This window comes from Rhinatrema bivittatum, chromosome 5 (genome assembly GCF_901001135.1).
Source record: "Rhinatrema bivittatum chromosome 5, aRhiBiv1.1, whole genome shotgun sequence".
NCBI lineage: Eukaryota > Metazoa > Chordata > Amphibia > Gymnophiona > Rhinatrematidae > Rhinatrema > Rhinatrema bivittatum.
The window spans coordinates 64,904,954-64,931,959 of NC_042619.1; the positions used below are offsets into that span (position 1 = coordinate 64,904,954).

General features: G+C 43.9%; 1 protein-coding gene across 1 annotated transcript in view; it reads right to left on the reverse strand.

Annotated features, from left to right (window-relative positions):
• Positions 1-27,006, reverse strand: part of TMEM123 (transmembrane protein 123) — a 130,200-nt gene that overhangs the window by 70,978 nt on the left and 32,216 nt on the right. Inside the window, exon 2 of the mRNA XM_029602418.1 lies at positions 6,576-6,617. Within this exon, the coding sequence (XP_029458278.1) occupies positions 6,576-6,617 (42 nt within the window). The remainder of the gene's footprint in view (positions 1-6,575; positions 6,618-27,006) is intronic.

Consider the following 27,006-nt stretch of genomic DNA (forward strand, 5'->3'; position numbering starts at 1 on the left):
TACATGCAGCTAAAAGCCCGCAGCACGCTGTGGCAGCTGGTTTTAAAATACAGAATTGCATGCGTACTTTTGGCCCTGCCTATGCCCCACACCCCCAAACTCTATCCCTTTTCCGTCTCTATTTTTACTTGCACATGCGAATATCTGCGCTTACTTTCCGGCTTTTAAAATATGTGTTGCTCGCGCACGACCCAGATACAGATATATAGGTCTTTTAGCGTGAGCATTGCTTTTAAAATTCGCCCCTTTGTGAACACCCTTGGGGCAGCTGACATGCCAGATGGGAGAATATTGCATTGACGGTATCTTCTCCCACCACAAACCTGAAGAATCTCCATGGCAAGGTGGATAGGGATAGGAGCAGTAGACTCCTTCAGTTCCAGAGTGCAATTCAGTCCTTTGGTTGAATAAATGAGATCGTCTGTAGTGATTTCATTTTGAACAGCTCCTGAACCACAACTTATTTAAGTTTCACAGATCAGGATGGGCCTCAGCTCAACTGACTTCTTGGAGATCAAGTAGTACTGGGAGTAAAATCCTATGCCACAAGCCTGAGGAAGGATGGACTCTATAGCAGAACTATAGCCTTCTGCTTTAGAAAGGATGTTATCTTCAGCTGCAGCTGAACTGACTGAGCTGGCTGAAAACCAGTCCAATGGCTCGAAGAAGGGCACAAGAAGCACAAGAGAGATAGCCATGCTCAGGACCCACTTGTCCTTTGTGATGTGGCTCCATTCTGGCAAGAAGGATTGGAGTTGCCCCCTCCCCAAAGAGGTAGTGATGCAGATGGGGGTGCAAGAGGCATAAAAAACTTGGCCAAGTTTGGGCTGCAGTTGTGGTTGTGGCTTAGGTTGCCACCTTTCCCCCTGCTGGCCACCTGTTGAGCATGAGCAGAAGGGACACCGTACCTCTGGAAAGGATGAAACAGTCTCCTCTGAAAGAAAGGGTTTTTAGAGGAGAAATATGTATCCCCGGAAGGGATGGGCTGTTCTCTCATCACCATGGACAGAGATTGTAGAATGGACTGGTGCTTTTATTAACATCATTGCCTTCTGTATCATGTCTCCAAAGAGGTTCTCCCTCATGCATGGGACATCTGTTAGGTGATTGTTAATGTCTTCACAGAGACAGCTAGCCCAAAGCCAGGCAAGCCTCTGGGCTCCAATAGACACTGTCAAACTGTCTAAAGCCTCATAAGCAGAATGAATCGGCTGTTTGACATGCTCATTCACATCCCCCAGAGCCCAATGGAAGTCTGCCAAATGACAGTCCTCAGTCTGCAAAAGGTTTTTAGCTGAAAAACTCTTCCCAAACACATCCAGATCCTTCGGATCCTTCCCAGGCAGTGCATTAAAATGCTATCTAAAGCATTAAGCTCACTTCAGGACCCACTCCACTACTATTAAGTGGTGCGAGAGTTGGAAACCACCAAATCCCGAGCAGGCCTGTATCCTGTATTTAAGATCAATCTTGCACACTATTGGCAAACATGGGGTTCTGCCACGTTCTCAGCTAAAGGTCCCTTAAAAGTCCATGGACCAGGACAGAAGCAGTCTTTGTTGGGGGCTGTGGTGCAAGAGACCGAAGACACCTGCACTTGCATTGGATTCCTTCCCAAGACTAATGGACAGCATACTTGCAGTCTTCTTCAGGAACTGAGCGTAACTGAGGACCTCAGGAAGCAAAGTGTGTCTTGCCAAGGATGGAGTAGGATCAAAAGGTTTCTTTATGGACACCTCATCTTCAGACCATGGAGAGAGAACTGGTAAGAATTCTGAACAGAATGAATCTGCTTTCTCTTGCTCCAAACCCCTGGAAGGGGAAGCAGCTGAGATATCAAGAGAACATGCACTTTTCAGGGAAACTCCTCTCATTGAAGCTGGAATGCTTCAAGGACTCCCTTGAACACCACTGTGCAGAAAGAACTCTTCTATTCTGGATGGGAGAGGTTCTTTGGTCCTCTCAAAGCAAGGAAACAAAAAGATCTCTTACTATCTCCAACAGATGAGGCGCTATCTGCAGAGGGGCCCACTGCACTGGAGAAGGCAGGGGTATATCCTCCTCTGACACCTAGATGGGTTCCGTCTTCACTTGGTGCTACAGTGACTGGCTGCACCGAGAGGGAAATTTGCAGAGTGCATACTTGGGACCAGTAGTCATTTTAAGCAGATGCTCTCCGTGCCAGCTATGCTCTACTGGCTGGAAGCCAGTAAGGACTCTCTTTGTGCCAAGGCACTACTCTCCAGAGACAAAGCTCCATGGAGGAAGGTACCATCTAGACAGAGTAGTTTCTCATCAATGAGACCAAAGGCACCCTTCTCTGAGTTAAGAGGGTTGACTCAGTGGGCACCTGCACCAATGGTACCATTTTCTTTGGCACCAAGGCTGCCGAACCCAGAGGGGATGCTTTACACCAATTAGGCATTCTTCAATATCTCATCCAGTGCCTTGGATTTAAATGCCATGCTCGAACGCTCAACCATGGTGGATCCATAGCGGCACCAATGTGGGTGAGGGTGAAGGCAGGAGCGGGAGCTCCTGGCATGATTCGCACTGTTTCTTGTGGCACCAAGAACTGGACAAGACCTCACTCCAAGAGGCAAAGAGTCTCTACTGCCTACCCTTATGCCAAGCCTTGGAGCTTTACCCAACACCACCTTCTGCAGGTCCTCCATCTTCCAAGCGCAGATCTGGAGCACCTGTGGGGACATCCAAATACAGCTGGGACAATTTGGAGCATCATGGTCCAGGCATAAGCAGAGGCAGCTGACAGTATGAGTGTCCCTAAAGGACATTCGGCACCTACCCCTTCAGTCCTTAAAGTCAGTGACCATGGGTTTCTTCAACTTGGTTTTTAAGGTGTTTATTTATTATGGATGTTATATTGTACTCCGCAGCGAGCAAGGATTTCAGACCTGCAGGATATAAATATTTTAAAATAAAATTAAATAAAGTCAGCCATATCTTTTTTTTAAAGCTCTGCTGAGGGGCTCTCAGGCAGCTGCATGAAAAACTTTACAGAAAGAAGAAAATGAAAGCAGTGAAATTCGCCAAAGAGAGATAATGGGGCATACCTGTGAGGTAGCTCAGATTAAGACAAAGCAGTGACTGAACACAGGAATCCTGCGCATGTTCAGAAGCAATTTCTGAGATCTGAGAGAGGGGGGGGGGGGGGGTCTGTGTGGGCGCTGTCCTGCTTATTGACTGAGAACTATGGCTGCAAATGTGAGCTAAATAAAGAATGGTATCCTGTTTTGATTTTTGTGCTCTGGACCTGAGCATTTGATTTTTGTGCCTGCTGACTTTTGATTCTTTCGAGCTTTTGTTTTTTTAAATCTGGTACATACCACAAAGTGTGGACTGATAATTTGTTTTCAAGTACGATCTTCTTAGGATCCTATAGGTTATCCTGTCCCACTTATAGAATCCATGTTCCCCATCCCTGCAATGAGTGGGTCAGTGCTGAGAGAGACAGAGAGAAACCAACATGCATACATAAAGCACGCAGGTGACTTACTGGAAGCGCAAAACCAGAATCAATTATCTGTGAATTTTCCCCCACCATCTCTATGGCTTCTCTGGCACTGGAGGATGAAGCACAAGTTGCATTTGCAGACAGCTTCAACACATTTTTCAGAAACACTTCCTTGGGCTTCAGCCACAATTTGGCCCCAGTGTTGTGCAAAGAGAGGGGGTCTCACCTCAGGCATCCTCCTCTCTCCTTCTGCTGCTCTTTGCTTCATTCTCCTCATTATTAAGCTGTCTTTTAACCCGGGCCCTTCACCCTTTTGCCCTAGCTCCTCAACCTTCAAATGCCCCTTCTTCCTCTGCTTATTGCCACCTTAGGACCCCTGCTCCTTCCCTGAACTCATGGATTCCTTGTCCCTCTATCCCATCGCTTCAGCTCCTTGCTTGTGGGCAGCCCTCCCCACTCCCATATTCCACCTCCCTTTATATATAAGCGCAGGAGACGGCAAACATCTGTACAGTATGGGCGGTCGGAGTTCCATCACTGCTGCTGCTCCCAACACTCAAAGTAAGTAATTAGTGTATGCTATCAACATCTCACTCAATCTAGGTATTACTGGAAAATAGTGCAAGTAAGATTCAGAGAATAAGCAAATGAAACCACCACCAAAAAATCCACACTCCACATAGACAGTCCTGGGGGAATTCTGCGTTACTGCAGAATGTCCCTCCTGCACAGTTGCACAGATTCTGTGCAGAATTTGGAAGGCCCCGGTGTGCCACCAGCAGAGGCCATCCCGCCACGGCGAAGAAGGAGCAGGTCTGGTGTGCCACAAGCGGAGCCCGTCCTGCTTGCAGACAAGAAAAAGCAGCCCCTGGTGCGAGTGTCTGTGTGTGTGTTAAGACTGCAAGCCTGGGGGGGTGGGGTAAGAGAGAGAACATGTGTGAGGATGTGTGAGTGTGAGTGCCAGAGAGAGGGAGCCTATGTGAGGAGATTGTGAAGGTGTGTGGTGTGTGTATGTGTGTGAGAGATTGGGAGCTGGTGTGTGTGAAAAATGGATTGTGTGTATTTGAGGGTGCTTGTTTGTAAGCGAGAGGGAGCCTGTGTGAGGGTGTATGTATGTGTGAAAAAGAGCCTGTGTGAAGGGATGTGTGTGTATGAGAAAGAGAGAGGGGGAGCCCTTGTGTGTGTGCGTGAGTAAAAAAAGGAGCCAGTGTGCATGGGTGTGTGAGAGACAGACATAGGTAGCCTGTGTGGGGATGTGTGCAAGAGAAAGCCTGTATGACAGGGCTTCCTAAACCTATCCTGGGGACTCCACACAGCCAGTCGGGTTTTCAGGATATCCACAATGAATATACATGAGATAAATTTACATAAACCAAGCCTCTGATATGTAAATGTATCTCATGCATATTCATTGTGGATATCCTGAAAGCCCAACTGGCTGTGGGGGTCCCCAGGACAGGTTTGGGAAGCCCTGCTGTATGAGGAGGTGTATGTCTGTGAGAGGGAGCCTGTATGAGGGGATGTGTTTGTGCACTAGAGGGAGCCTCTGCGTATGTGTGTGTGAGAGAGTGTGAGGGACAAAGTGAGCCTGTGTGAGGGGCAGTACTGAGAGAAGGGTCAAATTCTGGGAGTGAAGATAGAGTGGAAGGGGGTTGAGCCTAGAGGGGGAGGGGAGAGATAGTGGCAGGTGGTGGAGTTGGGGCCTGAGAGGGGGAAGAAACACTCTTACAGTGAACTTCTAAGGAAATTCTGCTCAAAATATTTAAAAAACTCTGCATCTTTAAGTAATCACTTTTTTCTGTATTACATTTTAAATTAAATTACTTAAAGACTGTCATGTATATTATGTTAATTTGACCAATATAAAAGTATGCAGACTTTTAAGTTTTTGGGTGCAGAATTTTAAGTTTTTTTGCACAGAATTCCTCCAGGAGTAATACAGAGTACAATAAGCTGTTTATAAGGTAGAGCCGATGATGAGAACTGGCAGGATAAAAGACTGAAGAAGCCGCAGCCTGACGTAAGAGCTGTATTTCCAAATACCACAAGAATTATTGCAGGGATTTTAGAACTGGAGATGTAAAGAAACTGAACTGTCAGACAGTGCAGAGTAAGGTGAACAAGCACTGACAAAACTATAACAGGAGTTATAAACCTCCAGGGCCTTCTTTCCTTTTTGATGCCATACTTAAGGCCTCACTTAATCTCCACCTTTTGTCCTTACTTTCCCACCAGTATGAATCCTCTGTTTCTGTCCCATGTCTTCTTGAATTTCAGTATCACTTTTGTTTGCGCCTTCCCCAACAAAAGGCGGTTTCATATATCTACTGCCCTTTCAGTGAAGAAATACTTTTTACATTACTCCCGAAGTCTACTCCACTCCATCTTCATTTTATGATCCCTTGTCCTAGGGCTTCCTTGCCACTGGAAAAAAAAACAACCCTTTTCTCTTATACATTAATTTCAACCTCCAAGGCATTCGAACGTGCGTTATGTATGCTGTTCTCCCCACAAGCATATACATACTTCGATCTTATAGGACTCGTCCGCATTCCTCAGGAAAGACTCCCATCTTCACTAAATGATTAAATGCTTCTCTCAGTGATATCCTAGGATGTATCCCATCTGGCTCCACTGCCCTGTTTGCGTTCAGTTTTCCCAGTACCATATGGACCTCCCTCCCCTTTGTGCCTCTGTTGCTCGTATTCAGTCCCTCACACCATTCCGGTCTTCTGTGATTACTGCACAACATTAAGGTGGGCAAACCGTTGATAACTATAATTGTGCTGTCGCTGGCTCAAAATGGGAGGCGTCGAGTAGCAGCAGGGTCTTTGATTCAACTTTTAGTACTTCTGGAGAATTCATTTTCACCTGGATGAACAAAAACCTCCCCCATTTAACATGTAGATTGACCTTTAAAATTACTGATTAGAGATGACAGAAACCGAGGGAGACAGATGATAGAGATAAAGGTTTATTTATTTAAAACTTTATAACCTGCCTGTGACATACTAGGTGGGGATGAGAAGGATAGACACACACGCACATGTGCACGTGTGACTGCTGGCAAGGCAAAAAAGCAGCCTTTATACTGACTTACCAGTCGTTGCACTGATGGACGTGATCACAGGTTTGGTTGTTGCTGCAGGAAAGAAAGAAAAGAAATGTATTTAGATTTAGCTTACTGGTTTTTAAAAGGCCATAATTCTCACAATCAATCTCTATTACCACCTTCTCATAAAACAGCGGGATAATTAAAGCACTGCCTCTCTGCCATTCCCTTCCTCAATTCCCTGTTGTGTTATGCATCTTTCTTCTGCAGCCAGGAAAAAGTGGGGGTGGGGCTCGACCTATGTCCTCTGGGCAATTGTGGATGTAAGAGAGCTTTAAATTCTGCAGATCCAAGACACATTGCCTTCTTCATAACTCCTCCACTGCATACGCAACACATATCCCAACACCAAACCCCTAAACCCTCACTTTGCAAACGACACGGAATACAGTTCCATCTCTGATCACCTCTACGAATGTGACCTCGGCGTTCAGACTGACCAGCGACCGAACCTAAAAAAATATATCAACACCATCCTCAAGGAAGGTTTCTTTAAGCTCAAAGTAATGAAAAAACTAAAACCATTACTCCATGCTAACGACTTCCATACCGTCATCCAGGCCACTCTCTCTTCAAAAATGGACTATTGTAATTCCCTTCTCCTAGGACTCCCCGTTTCCACCATAAAACCACTTCAAATGCTACAGAATGCGGTAACAAGGACCATCTCTAATGCCCGTAAATCTGATCACATTACTCCCATCCTCAAAACACCTTCACTGGCTCCTGATATCTTCATGCATCCACTATAAAACCCTTTCGATCATCCACAAATCTATTTTCAGACACAATTCCAATTGGCTAGACGAGCCGTTCTGCCTCATACTCTCCAACCGTCCCACCAGAGCAACTAATAAAGGTGCTCTCCACGTGCCATCCCTCAAGAAGGCACACCTTACATCCACGAGGGATCGAGCCATCTCCATTGCTGGTCCCACCCTCTGGAACTCACTACCTTCGAACCTCCATCTTGATCCTTGCCTCATCAAATTCAGATCCAAATTAAAAAGACTTGGCTCTTTAAACAGGCCTACCCCGAATAGTCCCTCGCACTTACATCCCTTGCTGCATTAATGCTTGACCAGAGCCTGTGTATATACATGTATATAGTTAGGTTACTCAGTTCTTAATTTGTTTACCAGGTTTTGCCACTTATTACATCTTATATTATTTCCCTATTTATTGCACTTTTTTGTACTTGTTGCTCTTGTAGGCTCTTGTATGCTAATTCCATTCTTTCGCTCATGTTCCTTTTAGTCCCATACCCTGCACCTGTTTATTGTAATTCCAACCTGCAGTTCTTATGTAAACCGGTATAAAAATGTTATAAATAAATAAATAAATAAATAAATAAATAAATAAAATGTGCACAGCAGGTAATGACAATAATTTGCTGACCTGCTTGCCTCCCTAGCATGAGAATCACCAGGGAAACTTAAGGTTTTGAGACTCAAATCAGTGCTAGTCTTATCAGAACCACCTCAAACAGGACTTCAAAAACCAACTACAGGGAAGACCCGGTGGAAGTGAACTACAGAAACACACTAAAGTTTGCTTTTTTTCACATTTTTGTGTCTATGGGAAAAACGCTTAGGTCCCATAAAGTTTGATATACGATAAGTGATGATAAAAAGCACAGAGTTCATCCAAACAAAGGAAAAAAAGATATCAAATTCAAATCAATTTTATTCTTTGGCAGTTTATAATGTTTAGTGATATGTTCTGTGTTTTATTTTGTTTCATTTATTTTCGAAACTCACTTAGAACGTAAGATAAAGCAGAGGTGCTTGCCTGTAACTTGTGCTCTCCGAGGACAGCAATCAATCCTCGCACATGGAGTGACATCATCCGATGGAGCCTGGTCCAGAAAATGTATGTCTAGAACTTTGATTGTGTCTCGCTGAGCTTGTCCACGCAGAGGTCCCTCACGTCTTGTATTTTAGCAAAAAGATTTTTTAAAAAACCTAAACATTGAATCAACTCCATGAGAGGTGGGTGTGTTTTGTGAGGATGGACATCCTGCTAGTCTTCGGAGAACACCTGTTACAAGTAAGCAACTCTGCTCTCGCCAAGGACATGCGAAATGGCAATCCTTACACGTGGGGAATCCCTAGCTACAGGCTGTCCCCAATGAAAAAAGGAGGAAGCAAGAACAAGTGCAAACAGGCAAAAACAATATTTTTGTTGCCAACAAGTCTTTTTATACCTAACTCAAGTGACAGTCTGGAATGAAAACAACAGGCTCTAAAAGAGACAGGAGTTGGGTTCTTCTACACAAACAAATTCCACAGGACAAGCTGGCCAAATCTACTGTCGTGCTGGCCATTCCTGTCCAAACAGGAGTGAGATGTGAATGAGTGGAGAGAAGTCCATGACACAGCCTTGCGGATCTCCTACATGGGGACTGATTGCAGGTGAGCCACCAATTCTGCCATGGCTCAGGCAGTGAGCTTTGACATGGCCCACCAGATTCAAGCTCACCTGGGTGCAAGAAAAGGAGATACAATCTGCTAGCCAATTAGATAGAGTTTGGTCTTTTGCCTGGAGCAGACTTTCTATGGGTTTCAGTCCACTCCAGGTAGAAGGTTCTTTTGCAGTCCAAAATGTGGCTTTTTCAACTTGGTGAACATGTGGCTTAGGAAAAAATGCTGGAAGGACGATTGATTAGTTAGGATGGACTTCCAAAACCACCTTAGGCAAGAACTTTAGATGGGTGCGCAAGACCACCCTACCATGAAAAATTTAGGTATAAGGTGGCTAAGTTACTAGAGCCTGAAGCTCACTGACTCTGTGCCCCGAAGTGATTGCCACAAAAAAATACGACCTTCCAGGTCAGATACTTCAGATCACAGGAGCACAGTGGCTCAAAGGGAGCTTTCATCAGCTTTGACAAAACCACACTGAGGTTCCAACACACAGTGGGAGGCCTGTTGGAGGCTTCAGATGAAACAGACACCACATAAACCAAACAACTAAAGGCTATACTGAGATGAATTATCTTCTACAGTATGGTGGTAGGCACCAATTACATAAAGATGAACTCGTTCTAATTGGGTCTTAAGGCCATATGTAAAAGATAAGCAGTTTTTGTGTGGAGTAGTAGAAAGGATCTAGGGTATAGGGTGTTATGTTCATACCACAAAGCAAACCTCCTTCACTTAAATCCTTAGGACTTTCTAACAGAATCTTTTCTTGAAGCCAAAAAACTCGAGAAACATCCCCAAATAGTTAACGGGATTGCAGGATCAGCCTCTCAACATCCAGTTGGTAAGCACGTGGGACCTGATGTTAAGATGGCGCAACCTGCCCTGATCCAAAAGTGATGAGGTTCGGGAAAGTCCCCTGTCTGATTGGTTCCCTGATGGAAATCTCCCTAAGGAGTGGGAACCAGATCAATCTTAGCTAAAAGGGGGCTATGAGTATCATAGTTTCCCCATCGTCTTTGAGTTTCAAAGTCTTCGCAACTAGCGGAATCTGAGGGTAACACGTACAGCACATCCCTGCCCCAATCCAGGGTAAAGTTGTCTGAGGCTAGTTTGCTCAGCCCCCTCTTTCTGGAACAGAAGAATGGGACCTTCAACTTCTGGGAGGACTCAAAGAGATCCACCGCAGGTGTGCCCCACTGGCGGAATATCTACCCCTCGGACCAGGGGCCATTCATGGGTTTTTAAGGACTGACTCAGTCCGTCTGTCAGGATATTTTCCATGCCAGCCTGGTATGTGGCCTTGAGAGATGGCCTAGGCCCATGTCTAGACAGCCTGCTGACACAAAAGGTACAATCCCATGGCTCTCTGCTTACTGATGAAGTACATAGCAACCTGATTGTCTGTTTGTACCAGGATGACCTTGTTGGATAACAGATCTCTGAAAGCCTTTAGAGTGTATCAGACCACTCCTTAGCACTAGGAAGTTATCTAATAGAACTTTTCAAGCAGACCAGAGACCTTGGTGCACAGCGCCTCTGCATGAGCTTCCCAGTTAAGGTTGCACACTTGTATTGTGAGGAAATTTGTATGTGCACTTTGGAAAAGGATATCCCTGATCAGCCTAGAATTCTCTCACCACCAAGACATGGAGTCCCTGAGCAATTGCAGGACATGGATGCCTTCTTGTAGGTCCAGAGTGCTTGTAGCCACTGTATTCTGAAGGTCCACTGGGCTCTCCCCATATGGAGGCATGTCATAGGAGTTACATGTACAGTGACACCCTGAGGCCTAACAGCCTGTTCCATGCTGTTTGCTGACTCATCTGGATACCTTCCACTGCGGACATCAGAGTGATAGCTCTTTGTTGCGGAAGGTATTCAGACCTCCGATAAACTCCAATGGAGATGACAGGCTCAGGTGAGACTTGGAGCAGTTTATAATGAACCCTAGTAACTCCAGCATCCAGATGGTCACATGCATAGACGATGCTACTCCCACCTGGGATGTTCTCTTGAGCAGCCAGTCATCCAGATAGGGATACACGTGCACCTCCGGCTTGCACAGATATGCCACTACCATAGCAAGGCATTTGATGAAAACACATGGTGTTGACACTAGGCCAACAGCAGTATGCAATACTGGAGGTAATGGTCTCTCACAACAAATCAGATATTTCCTGTCACCAGCAAATTTCTCTATGTGGGTGTAAGCATCCTTTAGATTGAGAGAACATTACCACTCCCCTTTTTGTAGAAAAGGGGATTAAGGTAGCCAGGGAAACCATCTTGAACTTTTCTCTTTTGATACATTTGTTCAAGGCCCTTAGGTCTAGTATGGAAGGAGTCCCCCTGTTTTCTTCAGAATCAGGAAATACTTTGGAGTAAAATTCCCACTGTCTTTCCTTTGATGGAACATTTCTCATCCGCACTGGCATGCAAGAGGGAGGGACAGCGCTTTTTGTAGCAGTTCCTAATGAGTCAAGTTGGCCCAACTGGAGCCTGGTGGTCAATTTGGCAGGATATCCAATCGATTTAGTCTGTGCACTTTTCTAACAATGCCTAGGACCCATGCATGTGAACTTACACTGGACCACTGGTTTACATATAACCACAGCCAGCCTCCAACAGGAAGGGTGATGGGATGCTATGTACTCTGCAATACAGTCAAAATTCCATCCTGGTGTTGACTGGGTTGCTGTCTGGGGTTTAGAGACCCACTGTTGCCGGTCAGGCATGTGGAGCCTGATGTTGACGGGACCTCCTCAGTTGGAAGAAGTATCTTCTCTGCCTAACTCTTGGGTACTTCTTAAATGAGGAGGCTGGGTCTGAAGTGCCAGCGGTCAACTGTTGGGAGTGTTGCAGTGATCCCAAATCTCTGTGACCACCTACTTCATCCTATCTTCTGGACGGAGATCTGAGGCCACAGAGAGGCAAGCACCAAAGCCCATGGCAGAGACTTTCGATGCCATGTCAAAAACACTGAAGGTCAAGCTAATCATGTTTTTTCCATAATCTAGGCCCTTGTCTTCCAGTGACTGGAGGGCATCTTGCTGCTTTTGAGGAAGCTGATCAGTCACCCCATGCAGCTGCTTCAGCAGGTCCATGTGTAATTGGCCCACCAAGAACCAACAGGAAGTATGCCGGCATTGAGCATAGCCCCCTGGAAAACCTTCCTCACAAAAGATGTCCACGGTCTTGAACTCCTTTCCTGGGGATAAGAGGAATGAATTCTAGTCCTCTTGACAGTGGATTTGACACCACAAATTGGTCTTGTCAAATCTGGGAGCCTTCTGGATCAGATAAATCACATCTACCTTCTTGTTGATGGAAGCCACAAAGAGGGGGTTCTCCCACATCCTTGTCTGTATCTTCTGAAGGATTTTGTATTCCAGGACTGTCACGCTTTCCCTAGGGTGAGCCACAAACTGAATGATGTCCAGCATTTTTTTAAATATCTTTTTTCATTTTATACAAAACCTATCACAAACATTAATAGAGCCATGAACAGACAATGGAAACTCCCAGAACAGTAAACAGAAAAAAACCCTCCCCTCCATTCCCCCTCTCTCTCCAACTCAACCCCCGAGGCAGGAGTAACCATAGACCAGAAGTACCATAAATCAAGACTGATTATCTGCAACATCTTCATTATAGACTATAGACCTTTTACCAACTAGTGAAGTAATATCCAATGCAGAGGTAAATCTCTCACTTATAGAAGATGACAAGGATGCTATATTGTTTAGAACATCAACATACATTTGAACAATTACATTGGCTGTATTGGAAATTGTTACTCCTTCTGATAGAGGGGGTGATATTAGATCTTTACTTAATTTTAAAGAGCAATATTGGATTTTCAACATTTCTTCTGTTTCCCCACATGGGATGAAGGATAATATAGAATGGGCCACTTTATTATAATCTTTGAAGCTTATGCTGTTTGAACGATACTTTTTTCTTGTAATATTTTGCCTTGGTTATTATTATTATTTTTTTTTTTTTATTAGGTCTACATATTCATGAGGAGACATTTTTTCTCTAACATGTCCATTTCAGTATTGTAAATTTCCCAATTTAATGGTTACAAATCTTCAATCATGTCCTCCTTTTTGAATATTGTAGATTTTAAGATCACCAGCCTGTTCTCAATCTGGTCTATAGCTTAATGGCATGACATCCCTATAAGTTCTCTAACACTTCCTTCGCTCAGCATTGTTAACTTCAGTCTAATGGTCAAAAAGTCTCCAACCAGGTCCTCTTTCTGAATGTTGCAGATCTCAAAACAACTAGCATTATAGCATCATTTTTTGATTGGCTTATATTTAAACCTTACATGATTGGTTCTTGGAATCACATCACTTTAATCTCATTGGTTGGACTTCCTCCTTCTGTATGGTATAAATGTTGCTTTCTTAAATGTCAGATTCAGTTCCAAGACCCATAGATACCTTCTCTACTGATCGGCAAATTTTCAAAGATTTTTCAACATCATGATACAGACACTTTTGTTCCTATTTTACTAACAAAAGATTATTTTAACAATTTAGTTACTTATTTAATATGTTTGTATTGTTTCAGATGTGTTGCTACAATTTTTGCCAGATTATTAGCCCCTGATGAAGGAAGAATTTTTTGAAAGACGAATTGTGTTTTCGTCTTCACCTTTACACATCAGAAAGGCTTCTAATATGGGCATATTTTAAAGAATTCTAAGATAAGTATCTGCATCACAAAATTTTCCATTGAAGACTTTAATTGTATTAACAAAAAAAATGAGAGACCAATGATTACAAGCAAATCCAGTTTTAGTCACTTCAAAGGTCTAAGTGAATAAGATAATGGTTTATTAACCAAATTTAATTGATTTCTATACCATCCTGACTTTATATGAGGGTCTCAAAAAAGAAAAAAAGAATTTTGGCTTTTGTATAATTAGTCCTGTTATATGTGGTTTTTGTTCTATACCTAAGAATGTTATATAAGCACCCCATATTTTAGAAAAAGACACTTTCTTCCAGCGCATTACACCATGTTTTAAAGTCCATTGTCAGAAGTTCCAACATCTGGAGGGGTTGGAGGGGAGAGATATTGACTCCTCTTCTTCAGAGGGTCCACTAGAATCATAGCTATACCCCATGAGTATTCAGAGATAGATTACCTTTGGTCTTCCAGGGGTGAGGGCTCCTGAGGCATTCAATGTTTTTATGTGAGGTGCTCTTGGTTGTTTGGGTCTGGATCCCGAACAATCTTGATGGTCTGGGGAAGGTTTCTACCCTGAAGAAGCTGAGATTTAACAGGGTAGAAGGCATTGATCCAGATACCCCTTCAGGAATTGGCATCTGTATTGGCACCGGCAGTGATGCCGGTGCCTTGCTGCCAGGCAGCTGAAGGGAATTGGGTAGTGCCTGGAGAACTGGAAGTAACCTGCTCCAGTGCTCTAGCACTGATGCCCTGCAGAGCCTTCTCCACGGCCTGCTGGATCTCCTTCAAATCTTCCTTAAAGATAGCTAATGCCAATACCAACTGGAAGGCAGGAGGGGTGGCCATATCCTCCTCGGAACCAAGAGGGGTATCGGTGGCTGACACCATGATTGTTAGAGGCTATTGCAAGTCCTGGGATTTCTAAGAGGATGAACTCTCCTCACCATGGGAGAGTTCAGTGGACTTCTTGGCAGACGCCGGACCGTCCCTGCATCGAAATAACTCCTTGATGCCAGTGCTGAAGAGGCAGAACACCGTGCCTTCTTTGAGTTGGAAAAGCCAATTGATGACCTATTTCTGGATGGCTACAGGCACTGGGAAAATCGATGGTCGCCCCCAATGCAGATGATGCTACCTCCACCGATGCCGCTCAGAGGCCTTTGATGTTGATGCATCGGTGTTTCGGTGCCTAAAATGGTTTTTTCCATTAGTTCCAAATGGGACTGGTGATTTTTCTGGGTCATGGTTGCACATCTGCAACAACTATGGATGTCATTCAATACGCCCAGGCACAGGATACATCAAAGGGATTCACGATAGACAATCCTGCTTAACTGGGAGCAACATCAGAACTCACAGACACGTTCAACTAAAGCAAAATCTAATTCATAGGCAGCAGTAAATGATGTCTGCTGGGCACAGACAGTGCACTACCGCAGAACAAAGATGAAAATAATCTATCTATGGAACTACAGGGAAAGATCATGACAAATGATCCTGCAATCAAAAATATCCAAAACCCTAGATGCAGGAGCATAAGGCAAAGAGCCATGACCTGTGGGTTCCACAGGAAAAGAAAGGCTGAGGGCCCTTGTGTGGATGCTTGGCACAATAGAATGCATGGGTATGGCTCAGTGAGGCACAGTCAAACTTCTAGAAACTTTGACATAAGTTTTCCAGGCTGGGCTCCATCAGATGACTGCTCTCCTGCTTGGCCTCAGAGAATGCAATCTGTAATAAATCTTTATAAATTAAAAATTACATTTCTTGACACTAAAATGACAATGTTTAATTAAAAACTCTAAAATAGCTAATGTATCCAACTAAAGTTAGCTGGGTAAATTTTCTTAGATATTCAGTGAGATAAATGACCCACTGAATATCTCAAAATAAAATTATCTGGCTACCATTAGCCAGACAATTTTAAATTTAACCAGCTATCTTTGAATATCACAGGTTTAAAGTTATATAACTTATCCAGCTATGCTTTTTTTATTTTATATGTCATATTTTTAAGTATTTTGTAACCATTGTGATGGAATGTTTCTTAATGATGGTATATAAAACCTGATAAATAAATAAATCTGTCTAACAATAGCTACATAACTTAAGGCTTAACCAGCTATCCCAGACCCCTACCCAATGTCTAAAAAAAATGGGCCATGTCAGGCCAAACACCCCTCATCTCCCTCCAACATAAACATATTTAAAGTGTCATGGCTCCTAAGAACATAAGAACATGCCAAACTGGGTCAGACCAAGGGTCCATCAAGACCAGCATCCCGTTTCCAACAGTGGCCAATCCAGGCCATAAGAACCTGGCAAGTACCCAAAAACTAAGTCTATTCCATGTTACTGTTGCTAGTAATAGCAGTGGCTATTTTCTAAGTCAACTTAATTAATAGCAGGTAATGGACTTCTCCTCCAAGAACTTACCAATCCTTTTTTAAACACAGTTATAATAACTGCACTAACCACATCCTCTGGCAACAATTTCCAAAGTTTAATTGTGCGTTGAGTGAAAAAGAACTTTCTCCGATTAGTTTTAAATATGCTAACTTCATGGAGTGCCCCCCGGTCTTTCTATTATCTGAAAGAGTAAATAACAGATTCACATCTACCCGTTCTAGACCTTTCATGATTTTAAACACCTCTATCATATCCCCACCCCCCCCCCTCAGCCATCTCTTCTCCAAGCTGAAAAGTCCTAACCTCTTTAGTCTTTCCTCATAGGGGAGCTGTTCCATTCCCCTTATCATTTTGGTCGCCCTTCTCTGTACTTTCTCCATCGTAACTATATCTTTTATGAGATGCGGCGACCAGAATTGTACACAGTATTCAAGGTGCGGTCTCACCATGGAGCGATACAGAGGCATTATGACATTTTCCGTTTTATTCACCATTCCCTTTCTAATAATTCCCAACATTCTGTTTGCTTTTTTGACTGCCACAGCATACTGAACTGACAATTTCAATGTGTTATCCACCATGACGCCTAGATCTCTTTCTTGGGTGGTAGCACCTAATATGGAACCTAACATTGTTTAACTATAGCATGGGTTATTTTTCCCTATATGTACCACCTTGCATTTATCCACATTAAACTTCATCTGCCATTTGGATGCCCAATTTTCCAGTCTCACAAGGTCTTCCTGCAATTTATCACGATCTGCTTGTGATTAACTACTCTAAACAATTTCGTATCATCTGCAAATTTGATTACCTCACTTGTTGTATTTCTTTCCAGATCATTTATAAATATATTGAAAATTACGGGTCCCAATACAGATCCCTGAGGCACTCCACTGCCCACTCCCTTCCACTGAGAAAATTGTCCATTTAATCCTACTCTCTGTTTCCTGTCTTTTAGCCAGTTTGTAATCCATGAAAGGACATCGCCACCTATCCCATGACTTTTTACTTTTCCTAGAAGCCTCTCTTTTGTCAAATTCCTTCTGAAAATCAAAATATACTACATCTTCCAGTTCACCTTTATCTACATGTTTATTAACTCCTTCAAAAACGTGAAGCAGATTTGTGAGGCAAGACTTGCCTTGGGTAAAGCCATGCTGACTTTGTTCCATTAAACCATGTCTTTCTATATGTTCTTTCTATATTTGATATTTAGAACACTTTCCACTATTTTTCCTGGCACTGAAGTCAGGCTAACTGGTCTGTAGTTTCCCGGATCACCTCTGGAGCCCTTTTTAAATATTGGGGTTACATTAGCCACCCTCCAGTCTTCAGGTACAATGGATGATTTTAATGATAGGTTACACATTTTTACTAATAGGTTCCCGCAGCTGGCTAGAGATAAATGAAAAAAAAACAAAAAAAAAAAAACTTATTCAGCTAATTGCTAATATATACTGCAAGGTTATAAGAACTGTTGGTTATTACACAAGAACTTACAGCCATATCAACAAAAACAAGGATATTACATGTACATCATATCAGAGTAAAACAAGAAGAAATAGATGCCAGATGTCCTTTAAAAGTGTTTATTGTAGTGGAGCTGTGTTAAAAAAAGCTACCATATCGTGGCTTGCTAAGATAAAATTAGGACTTCAGTGATTTTGTGAGACTTGAATGCACAAATCAGTTAAGAGGACAAGCTTAGCTTTTACAAATGGTGCCAGAAAAGCTAAACATGGATGTCTAGGGCCACAAGCTGTCCTGAAGCGGTAAATACCTTGCTGAACAGAACAGATGATGGTAGATCCAAACATCTCCCCCATGCAACCAGCACTCGCCCTGCATAAACCTTTCTGAAAGGCAGAGCAACACAAGCATCACTGCCATTCAAGCTGCTGTAAACAGTTACCTTAATACAACAAGAGACTTAGAGAATCAAACATTTTCCCGGCTGCAGAACCATTCAACAGTTTGTGACTAGAATCATATTAACCTGCCACAGATTGTGCCATCACGCAGCTGAGTTCAAAAGATTCTGACAAGTTCCTGGGGTGGGGGGGGCAAAAACCATTAATGACCTGATGGACGGGCATATTATCGACCCACTGCTTGTCCTGAGTGCAAACAATGGGCCGATGTAATAAAACCTGCGGCAAAACAGGTGCTAGTTATAAGCTCGAGTTTTGATCAACGCCCGTGGTTGAAGATGCCACTTCCGCAGGATGTAAAAAAAATACATTATGCAAATGATGAGTGTTTAGAAATCCACGTACATAATGGTGAAATGCACATACTTAAGTGCGGTAAGGGCCTATGTAATAAGCGGCCGCATCTGTGCTCAAAACCCACGCCGATAATCTGCGCATAAAAGCGAGCGAGCGAACAGGTCTCCTTATTAAGTGAAAGTATTTTTAATATTTCAAATAACTGTGCTGCAGAAAACAGGGCAAATATTTTCATGGGTGATAATTCACACTGGCATAGTGCTCAGTTGGGGCACCAATCTGGATGCTCGGGTGTCAACATAGGCACTCAGGCAGGAGCGAATATGGACACTCTGGCGCCCAGAAAGGCGCCTAGTAAATGTTGCCGCTCAGGCACTGAGCTAGGCACTCTTCTGGCTGTGTATCTGGCCGCTTGGACATCAAGAAAAGTGCCTAGGAAAGCACCTATCTAAGTTGGCTGTTCCAACGCCCAGAAAAGCGCCTAGCTAAGCTTGTCACTCGGGCACCGAGAGACTCAGCTAGGAGGCTTTCAGGACGCTCGGACGCTGACATAGGCCCCCCCCATATGGCACTGACAATTAATTCGTGCCCTAACCATGGTGGTAAAAAAACCCCAAAATAAAACAAAAAAAAAAACCACACATTGAAAAACCCGCACTAGCATTAGCGCAACTCCCTGCATTGCCTATGATTAGCTAATCGCCTCCTTTGCATGCCATTAGCATGCATTCATACAGGAAAATCCGCAGGTCTAAGCATGTTCATACGTGCTTTTTTCCCCGCGCACAAAACCCTTATATCTCCGCATAGGGCTTTACATAGGAAAATGCACGTATAAACTCACATACAGGCGTGCACAAACCCGCGGCAGTTTCAGCATCGGCCCCAATGTATGATCACTTGTATCCTGCCATGTACTCATGCCGTACTGGTTCCAAGCCTGAAAATTGGCTGGACCAACTGCAACCTTACATCGACACCTATATAGTAGCTCTCAAGTTATGAAATTTAACCATATTGTGTCCTTATCTGCAAAATTGTGTCCAGGATGCTTGAAATGGCCCCAAACTGCCTATATCATCTGATAATAAATAGGTGGCGTGCATGCATAATAGCAATGCCAATAAACCTACTTTTAAATGCCATATGCAGAATGCCAGACATCTGGAAAATAAGACTGAGAAATGTAATTGGGCTGACTAATTGAGAAACTGAAAAGCATACAATGTATACAATGCAGCAACGCCATTGACAAAAATGGGACCAGCACTGAGCAATGTCCCATTTAATCAAGAGCTCCTTCCCTTTTTTTTTTTTTTTTTTTTTTTTAATAGCAGGCATGATACACAATTGGCCTCTTAGTAACCAACAAACCCCACTATGGTCAAAAGCTAACAGAATGTTAGGCATTATTAGGAAAGGAATGGAGACTAAAACTCTGAACGTCATAATGCCTCTGTCATTCCACGGTGAGGCCACACCTTGAACACTGTGTGCCATTCCGGCCGCTGCATCTCAAGAAAGGCACAGCTGCATCGGAAAAGGTAAAGAGAAGGGAGGCCAAAATGAAAGAGAAGATGGAACGGCTTCCCTATGAGGAAAGGCGAAGTTAGGGCTGTTCGGCCTGAAGAAGAGATATCTGAGGGAGTGTATTAGAGGTCCTTAAATTGGGAGTAGAATGGGGGTGGTGGAGAAAAAAAAACAAAAAAAAAAAACCAAAACACAATCGCACACCTAAGGTCTCACTGCTATACAGACTCCTCCTGAGAAGCCATGATTCGCTTCCTTTTTATTTTTTTTTTAATTTCCCCAAAAGTATCAGGGGCTGCAGACCACCACTCAGCAAACCTTTTGGACAGGGCTTCCTACCCCTGCTGCTACCCCATGATCAGTGCCCCATAGCCCAGCCAGGCAGCTCTACGCCCACTAATGATGCTAACTAGAGGCCAACAGCAAGAACACTGCAACATGATTTCCGGTAGGGGCTCGGGGAATGCCAAACTGGGAACATCACCAGTACTTCACCCCAAACACCCTCCATGGCTCTCCCAATAAGCCCGAACCTGCTCAATCCCGGCACTGTGCAAGGCAAATGATGGGGTGCGTGCTTACTGCAGGGCTTACAGGGCAAAATGTCTTCCATCAGCAGCGCTACCCTTCTTTTATAACCCTAGGAAACTAGTGAGATGAGGCACACAAGCAGTTCCCCTGGAGACTGTTTAACACCCTAATCCAGCTCCCTTCCCCCATCCGACTAAAGCATCACTCCTTCGGTTGCACCAGCACGACTTATCATAGCCGTCCCATGGTCCCGAAGGCTTTCAAAACCTGCATTCAGAAACCACCACTCGCAACTCACAAAGCTGTGATGGAGGCACTTCACCAACCTCTTGTTTGCAGGGCGAGTGGAGCTGTGGCAGGCCCTCACACTCTAGTGCACCCTTCTTCACTGGATGCAGACCTCCCCGATTGCTCATTACCCCCGCAGAGTTCCCGCAGCAAGGAAGCCGCACCCCTGAGACTGCTGCCCCCAACACGACACGACTGCACCGCTGCGAGAACAGGGCCAAGAGGAGGGAAAGGGCGCGCCATTTCTGCATGCTGGCTGCACAGAGCTCTATTACAAGCATGTTCAGGTGACCAGGGGCTCCCATGAGGAACAGCACTGTTGTTCCTTTCCAGTTACTCCGAACCATGGCCTCTACTCTGGCCATGGGAAACCTCAGCTGCCGGGACAAAAACAGTAAAGGGTGCTAGACTTCTTTACCAGGGCGTGGAGGGCAGCAGACCATAAGCCAGCTCCCAGACCTGCTTCCTGCAAACCAGAAAGACCCCAATCCCAGCACCACACGCCACTGCCAACCATAGGAGGCTGCCCACACTTGCAGGCCTCCCCAGCCGTGAGCACCTCATAGCCCAAGTCAGGCATCAGCGTAGGCACCTCCCCGAAGCCCCAAAGTCTGCACCACGTACCTGGCGGAGACGAGCACCAACAAGGACATCCGGGGAACACCAAGAACCCGGAGAGAGGGGGGTGAGCCTGAACACTGGAAGTTGGGGCTGCAAGAAAAAGCCTAGCATGTTGAAGAACATGCTTGCCCCCCCCCACCCCCCGATCCAGGAGCCCTCACAGACATAGCAAAATATTTTGCACCGGCCTGGAAGACCTGATGAGCCCCAGACTCTCCCAACTCAAATCAGCTCCAGTCCCGGGAAGTGTTCTGCTAGGAAGAAGAACCACAAGCATCAAGAGGGAAGGAGGCCGATGGACCAGAGAGCAGTAGAGAGGTAAGCTCGCTAACAATGTGGGACAATGCAAACACCCAGGGGAAGTGGGGAAGGAGCCAAGCACTCAAGACCTTACCCATGGAAAAACAGCCAAAATAAGAGGCCGAAGGTCGGGCCGGCCCCTCTTTAAATCATGTCGGCCAGCCCAAACTCCAGCCTTTGTCCCCTCCCTCCCTTGCTCTGGTTGTGGCCTCTCCCCCTTTAAAGTAAGGATGGTTGGCTCCTTAATCTAAAGGCCAAGACCTTCATGTACATTTTTGCAGATAATATGTCATCTCAATCTGTTTTTTTCTAGAATCACAAATACCCCCTACCTTCCCACTGGATACAAATCCCTGATATTATTGTTTAAGCTTCGAAGTATAGTGATACAAATTTTGAAAAGCAAGCTCAGAACAAAAACACAACCATTCTCAGCGTTTATGAGAACTCAGATTTAATAGTCATCGACACCGAACTGCCTATGTTGGACTCCTCTAACCTAGTCCTCTCTTCTTCACTTAGGACTTACTAATGAGGCCAAGCACATCTTTGTGAATTACCACCCATCTCTGAAATGTGCAGTTGTGAATAACAGGGGCTGAAATTGCTCAATATTTTAGTCATAAATCACTGTCTTGCTATCTTCAGAATAAATCATTCATTCTTTTTCTTTTTATCTTTACTTTCAAAATGTTTTGTGATGAAAAGCAAGTACTTAAATTTAAAATTAGTAGTAAAAAAAAAAAAAAAATCTGCAAGTGCAAGGAGACAATTTTGAGTAGCCTGTATAGTTGAAAAGTACAGCGGTAATTTTATCGTACATGCTGTGTAGCTAAATTTCTCTTTGAAAATTAGCTGGTGTAAAGTATGCACGTTAAAGTGCCCATGTACTTTGTTCCAGCTATTTGTCCAGGTGGTAGCAGGAAATAAAATAATGCTTGTACCTTTGAATGGGATGGGACGGGAGAAAAATAAATTTATTCTGTCAGTGGGGTGTAGAAACTGCCACGGATCACATAGACCAGCAGTATTCATCATTTGATAGCTTTAAGGGTGCTAGAAGCTTTTAATTTACAGAAAGACTGTAATATATGCCATGCTGGGTAGGACCATCGAGCCCAGCAACCTGTCTCACATGGCCAGCGTGAGTCACAAGTACTCATCAGATACCAAAAAGTAGATCTACTGGTTGTTATTCCCGCCCCTGGATAGCGATGGCTTTTTCTAGTTTACCTGGCTAATAGCGTTCTTTGGCCTTTATCGCTAGGAACCTGATCAAAGCTCTTTAACCCCCAACCTCTTCCATGCTAATCACCTTGACCACGCTCTACAGCAACAGATTCCACCGCTTGATTGTTTGTTGCGCGAATAAGTACTTCTTCCAATTTGTTTTTACGGATTGTTAGTTTTATAGACGTCGCCTTGTTTTATTATCTTTACTAAAATTTATGCATCGCCTACAAGGTACTAGGCTATGTACCTGTCTACATACATAATCTAAAAAACAACGGGTTTCAAAATCAAGTCACACGAGAAAAACAAAAAAAAAGCTGTTTTAATAACTGAATAATTTCATTTTCATCTGCAAATATTACTCTTGGGGGAATTCTGCGCAAAAAAATTGAAAATTCTGCACACACATTTTCTAAATTCTGCAAAATTCCACATATTTATTTGTCAAAATAATATTTTTTGCAAATCATTCTGCATTTCAGTGCAATCCAGTATTTTCATTTAAATAATAGTACAGAAAATAAAGAACCTTCACATTTTTCTCACTTTAACAAGGGTCTGTAGTGCCCCTAGGCAGATCAATGTAACACCGCCCCTTGCCCAACCCACCCTGAATTGGAAATGCCTCTCTTATGGTGGTAGATATATATGGAGTCATGTTGTCCTGCCTGCAATAGCGCTCTGCAAGTGAAGGGGGAAAAATCTGAGGGAAAGGGGAATTCTGCATTCCGCAGTAGCGTAGAATTCCCCCAGGACTAAAAATATGATCACCTCTCTCATTACTCCCCTTTTCCAGATCAGTAATAAATATGTTAAACAGCGCAGGTCCGTGGGGGCATTCCACTAATGGGACATCTGGCCAGTTAGTCCTATTCTGTTCCCTGTCTTTTAACCAGTTACCAGTCCACAACAGGACACTGCCTCCTCTCTCTTGATTTTTCTAATTTCCTGAGGACTCTCATGGAGGATGTCAAATGACTTCTGAAAATGCAAACAAATATATAGGTGAGCCAGTTGATATAGTCCGTTTACACCTTCAAAAAAATCGAATAGATTTCTAAGGTAAGATTTCCTTTTTGCTAAAACCATGTTGACTCTTCCTCCATTAAACTATGTCTATCTATATGGCCAGTAATTTTGTTTTTAAAATAGCTGGCAATCTAGTTCCCTGGATAACCCCCGGTCCGCTTTTTAAAAATTGCTGTTTCAGTAACCACCCTCCAGTCTACAGGAACTGTGGCTATTTAAAATAATCTGTTATTAGTAATCTGCAACTTGCCAGCTATTTCATGTTTGAGCTCACCCAAATGTGATGACTTTGTTACCATTATCCATTCTTACAAAGATTTACTTTAGTTGCTCAGAATCATCATTATTAATGGATGTTTTTGGTGAATGTCCTCCAATATTTTCTTCAGTAAACACCAAGGCAAAGAACTCAGTCAAGTTTTCAGCTAAGGTCCTCCCTGAGCACTCCTTTTACCCCTTGGTCATCTAGTGGCCCAACTGTCTCCCCTCACATGCCCTTTGCTTAAAAATGTACTTGAAAAAGCTTTTATGATTAGTTTTTTGCCTCTATGGAAAGCTTTTTCTTATATTCTTTCTGGGCCTGGCTAATTACAATTTTACATTGCACTTGCTAGTATTTCGACTCTTGTCTATTTTCCTCATTAGGGTCTCCTTTTCATTTATTGAAATATATCATTTTGGCTTTAATTGCCTCTTTTCACTTCACCATTAAACCATACTAGCTGTCATCTGGTTTTCCTTCAACCTATCTGAATGCACGGAATACGAGTTTTTAAACAAGGGCCATGCCTTCTGCAAACTTTTAACCTTGCTAACTGCTCCTTTTACGTTTTCTCTCTTTCTAATTTCCTCATTCTGTCATAGTCTTCCTTTTTCATGAAAATCTATTAAAGAAAATATCACAAACACATATGACATACCTGAGTGTGAAGCATGTCAAAATTATCAACAGTGTAGGTCTCCCTTTTTAAAAAGTTATATGCTACTGCAATAGTTTTACTCAGTGGGCTTCTTCCAGTGATCATTATAGTTTGAGGACAAAAATCTGGAAAACTGCATGCAGTTAGTGTGTACATATTAAAAAAAAAAAAAAAAAGAAGATTACTTGTTTAAATCTCTTACCTCTAATATTATATTAACCTACTGCCCCTCAGCGTCTGAACTTTACATAAGGACATGAACCATTGAAGATTTTCTTAGCAGACAAGAATTAAATAAGAAAAATGGAATTACTAATGTAATATGTTTTCTAATTATATCACATTTAGGGCCAAGGTTTGCTAAGCTATTTTCACTCCATACACACAGAAAAGACTTAGGAACTTATATTATTTCAAATAAGATTATTTTCTCTCAAAAGGGCAAGATTTAATCTGTTAACATTCAAGAAAAATACTCTAAAAAGTTGGCAGCCATTGTACCAACATTTAGTAAGTCAATCAACAAGACAAAAAGAATTACTTCCCACAATTAACCATTCCCAAATGTTTTGATGTCTCTCTTAAGAGCCTATTTACTAAGCCACGATTATGCAGCAATGTACATTAAATGTTGAATTTGACATTTAACACATTAAAACCCAATATGTGTAAAATTCAATCCAATACAAACAAAATAAGTTGCATGCAAAGTAGCTCATTAGTATTAAAATGGAACAATGCAAATCATGATAAATATCATGACCCATGTTATTCCGTGGAAAATAAACCACAATTCAACAGGTGTGGTAAATTAACTCCCCTTTACCCCACATGGATTAATTCAACTTTAAATGATTTCTAAAGACTGTTGCACTGGAGGTGGACCCTTGGGCTGAGGTGGGGTTGACGCAACACATAGGTAGGGACCTACGGGTCCCCACCGTCGGCAGGCGAAGTGGGCTGATGAACAGAGGCCAGCTGGAGCTTCACCAATACCAGCCCTCGTTCCCCGTGGGTTGAGCCTTTGGGTGCCGGGACGGGCTGGACTTAGGTGTGCCTCTGTATGTGGTCGATGAGGAGATCGAGATCATCCCAGAGACAGCAGGAGGGAGATGGTACAGTCTTCCACTGGACAAGGTAGTGTCCCGGAGACTCGGGCGCCAAAGGAACGAAGGCAGACAGGGGGCACCCGAGCAAGAGCAGGGCAAAGCCTGAATAGACCAAGTCCAGGAAGTAGGCTGAAGAGGCGTTGAGGAACAGGCTTGAGTCAGGACTGGCGGCAATCTGGAAGCAGTGGCAAGCAAGGCTGAGGTCTGGGTCTGGAGAGAGGCAACGACGAAGTAAGGCGATGCAGAGGTCTGGGTCTGGAGAGAGGCAATGGCGTAGTCAGGCGATGCAGAGGTCTGGGTCTGGAGAGAGGCAACGGCGTAGTCAGGCGATGCAGAGGTCTGGGCCTGAAGAGAGACAACGGCGTAGTCAGGCGATGCAGAGGTCTGGGTCTGGAGAGAGGCAACAGCGTGGTCAGGCAAAGCAGAGTAAAAGGCCGTGTAGGCAATCCGAGAAAAGGTGAAGAGCAGGAACGCAGGAGCAAAGAGTCAGGAACCAGGATCAGCGAGGAACAGGAACACGGGAGTGAGACGAATCTCTCAGGAGGCAACGAGTTACGCGACCAGCGAGGAGACCTGTTGCAAAGGCAAAGCTAGGGAGCGGAGCCCGAGCTTAAGTACCGGTGCTCCGCTGATGTCATCATCCAGGGCCGTGGCTCGGTTCCCGTCGTGGGCCCTATTTAAGTATTAGTGATGTGCACGCTCGCCTAGGGAAGGGCGCAGCGCCGAGTAGCAGCGTCTCTCCGCGGGCCACGCGGACAAGCTCGACGGAGCAATGGAAGTGGTGTCTGGACCGGGAACGCCAGGGACTGTAGCTGAGCCGGAGCACCAGGGGAGGCCAAGGACAGAGCTGGCGGCCTACTGCGGTGCTGGAGTTACTGCAAAGAGGTGAGGGGACCACGCTGCGGGTCTGCTGCGGACAGCACGCGTAACAAAGACATAGCAATTTGACTAAGCCTATAAATATTAGCAGGATCCTTTTATGATTTAGAAGTTTAAGTCAGTGCTAATTACGTCCCTTGATGATAGGCGATTTACTTTATTCGTTTATGAAGATTGTAATGTTGACCATGACTGCTTGTCTTTTGGAT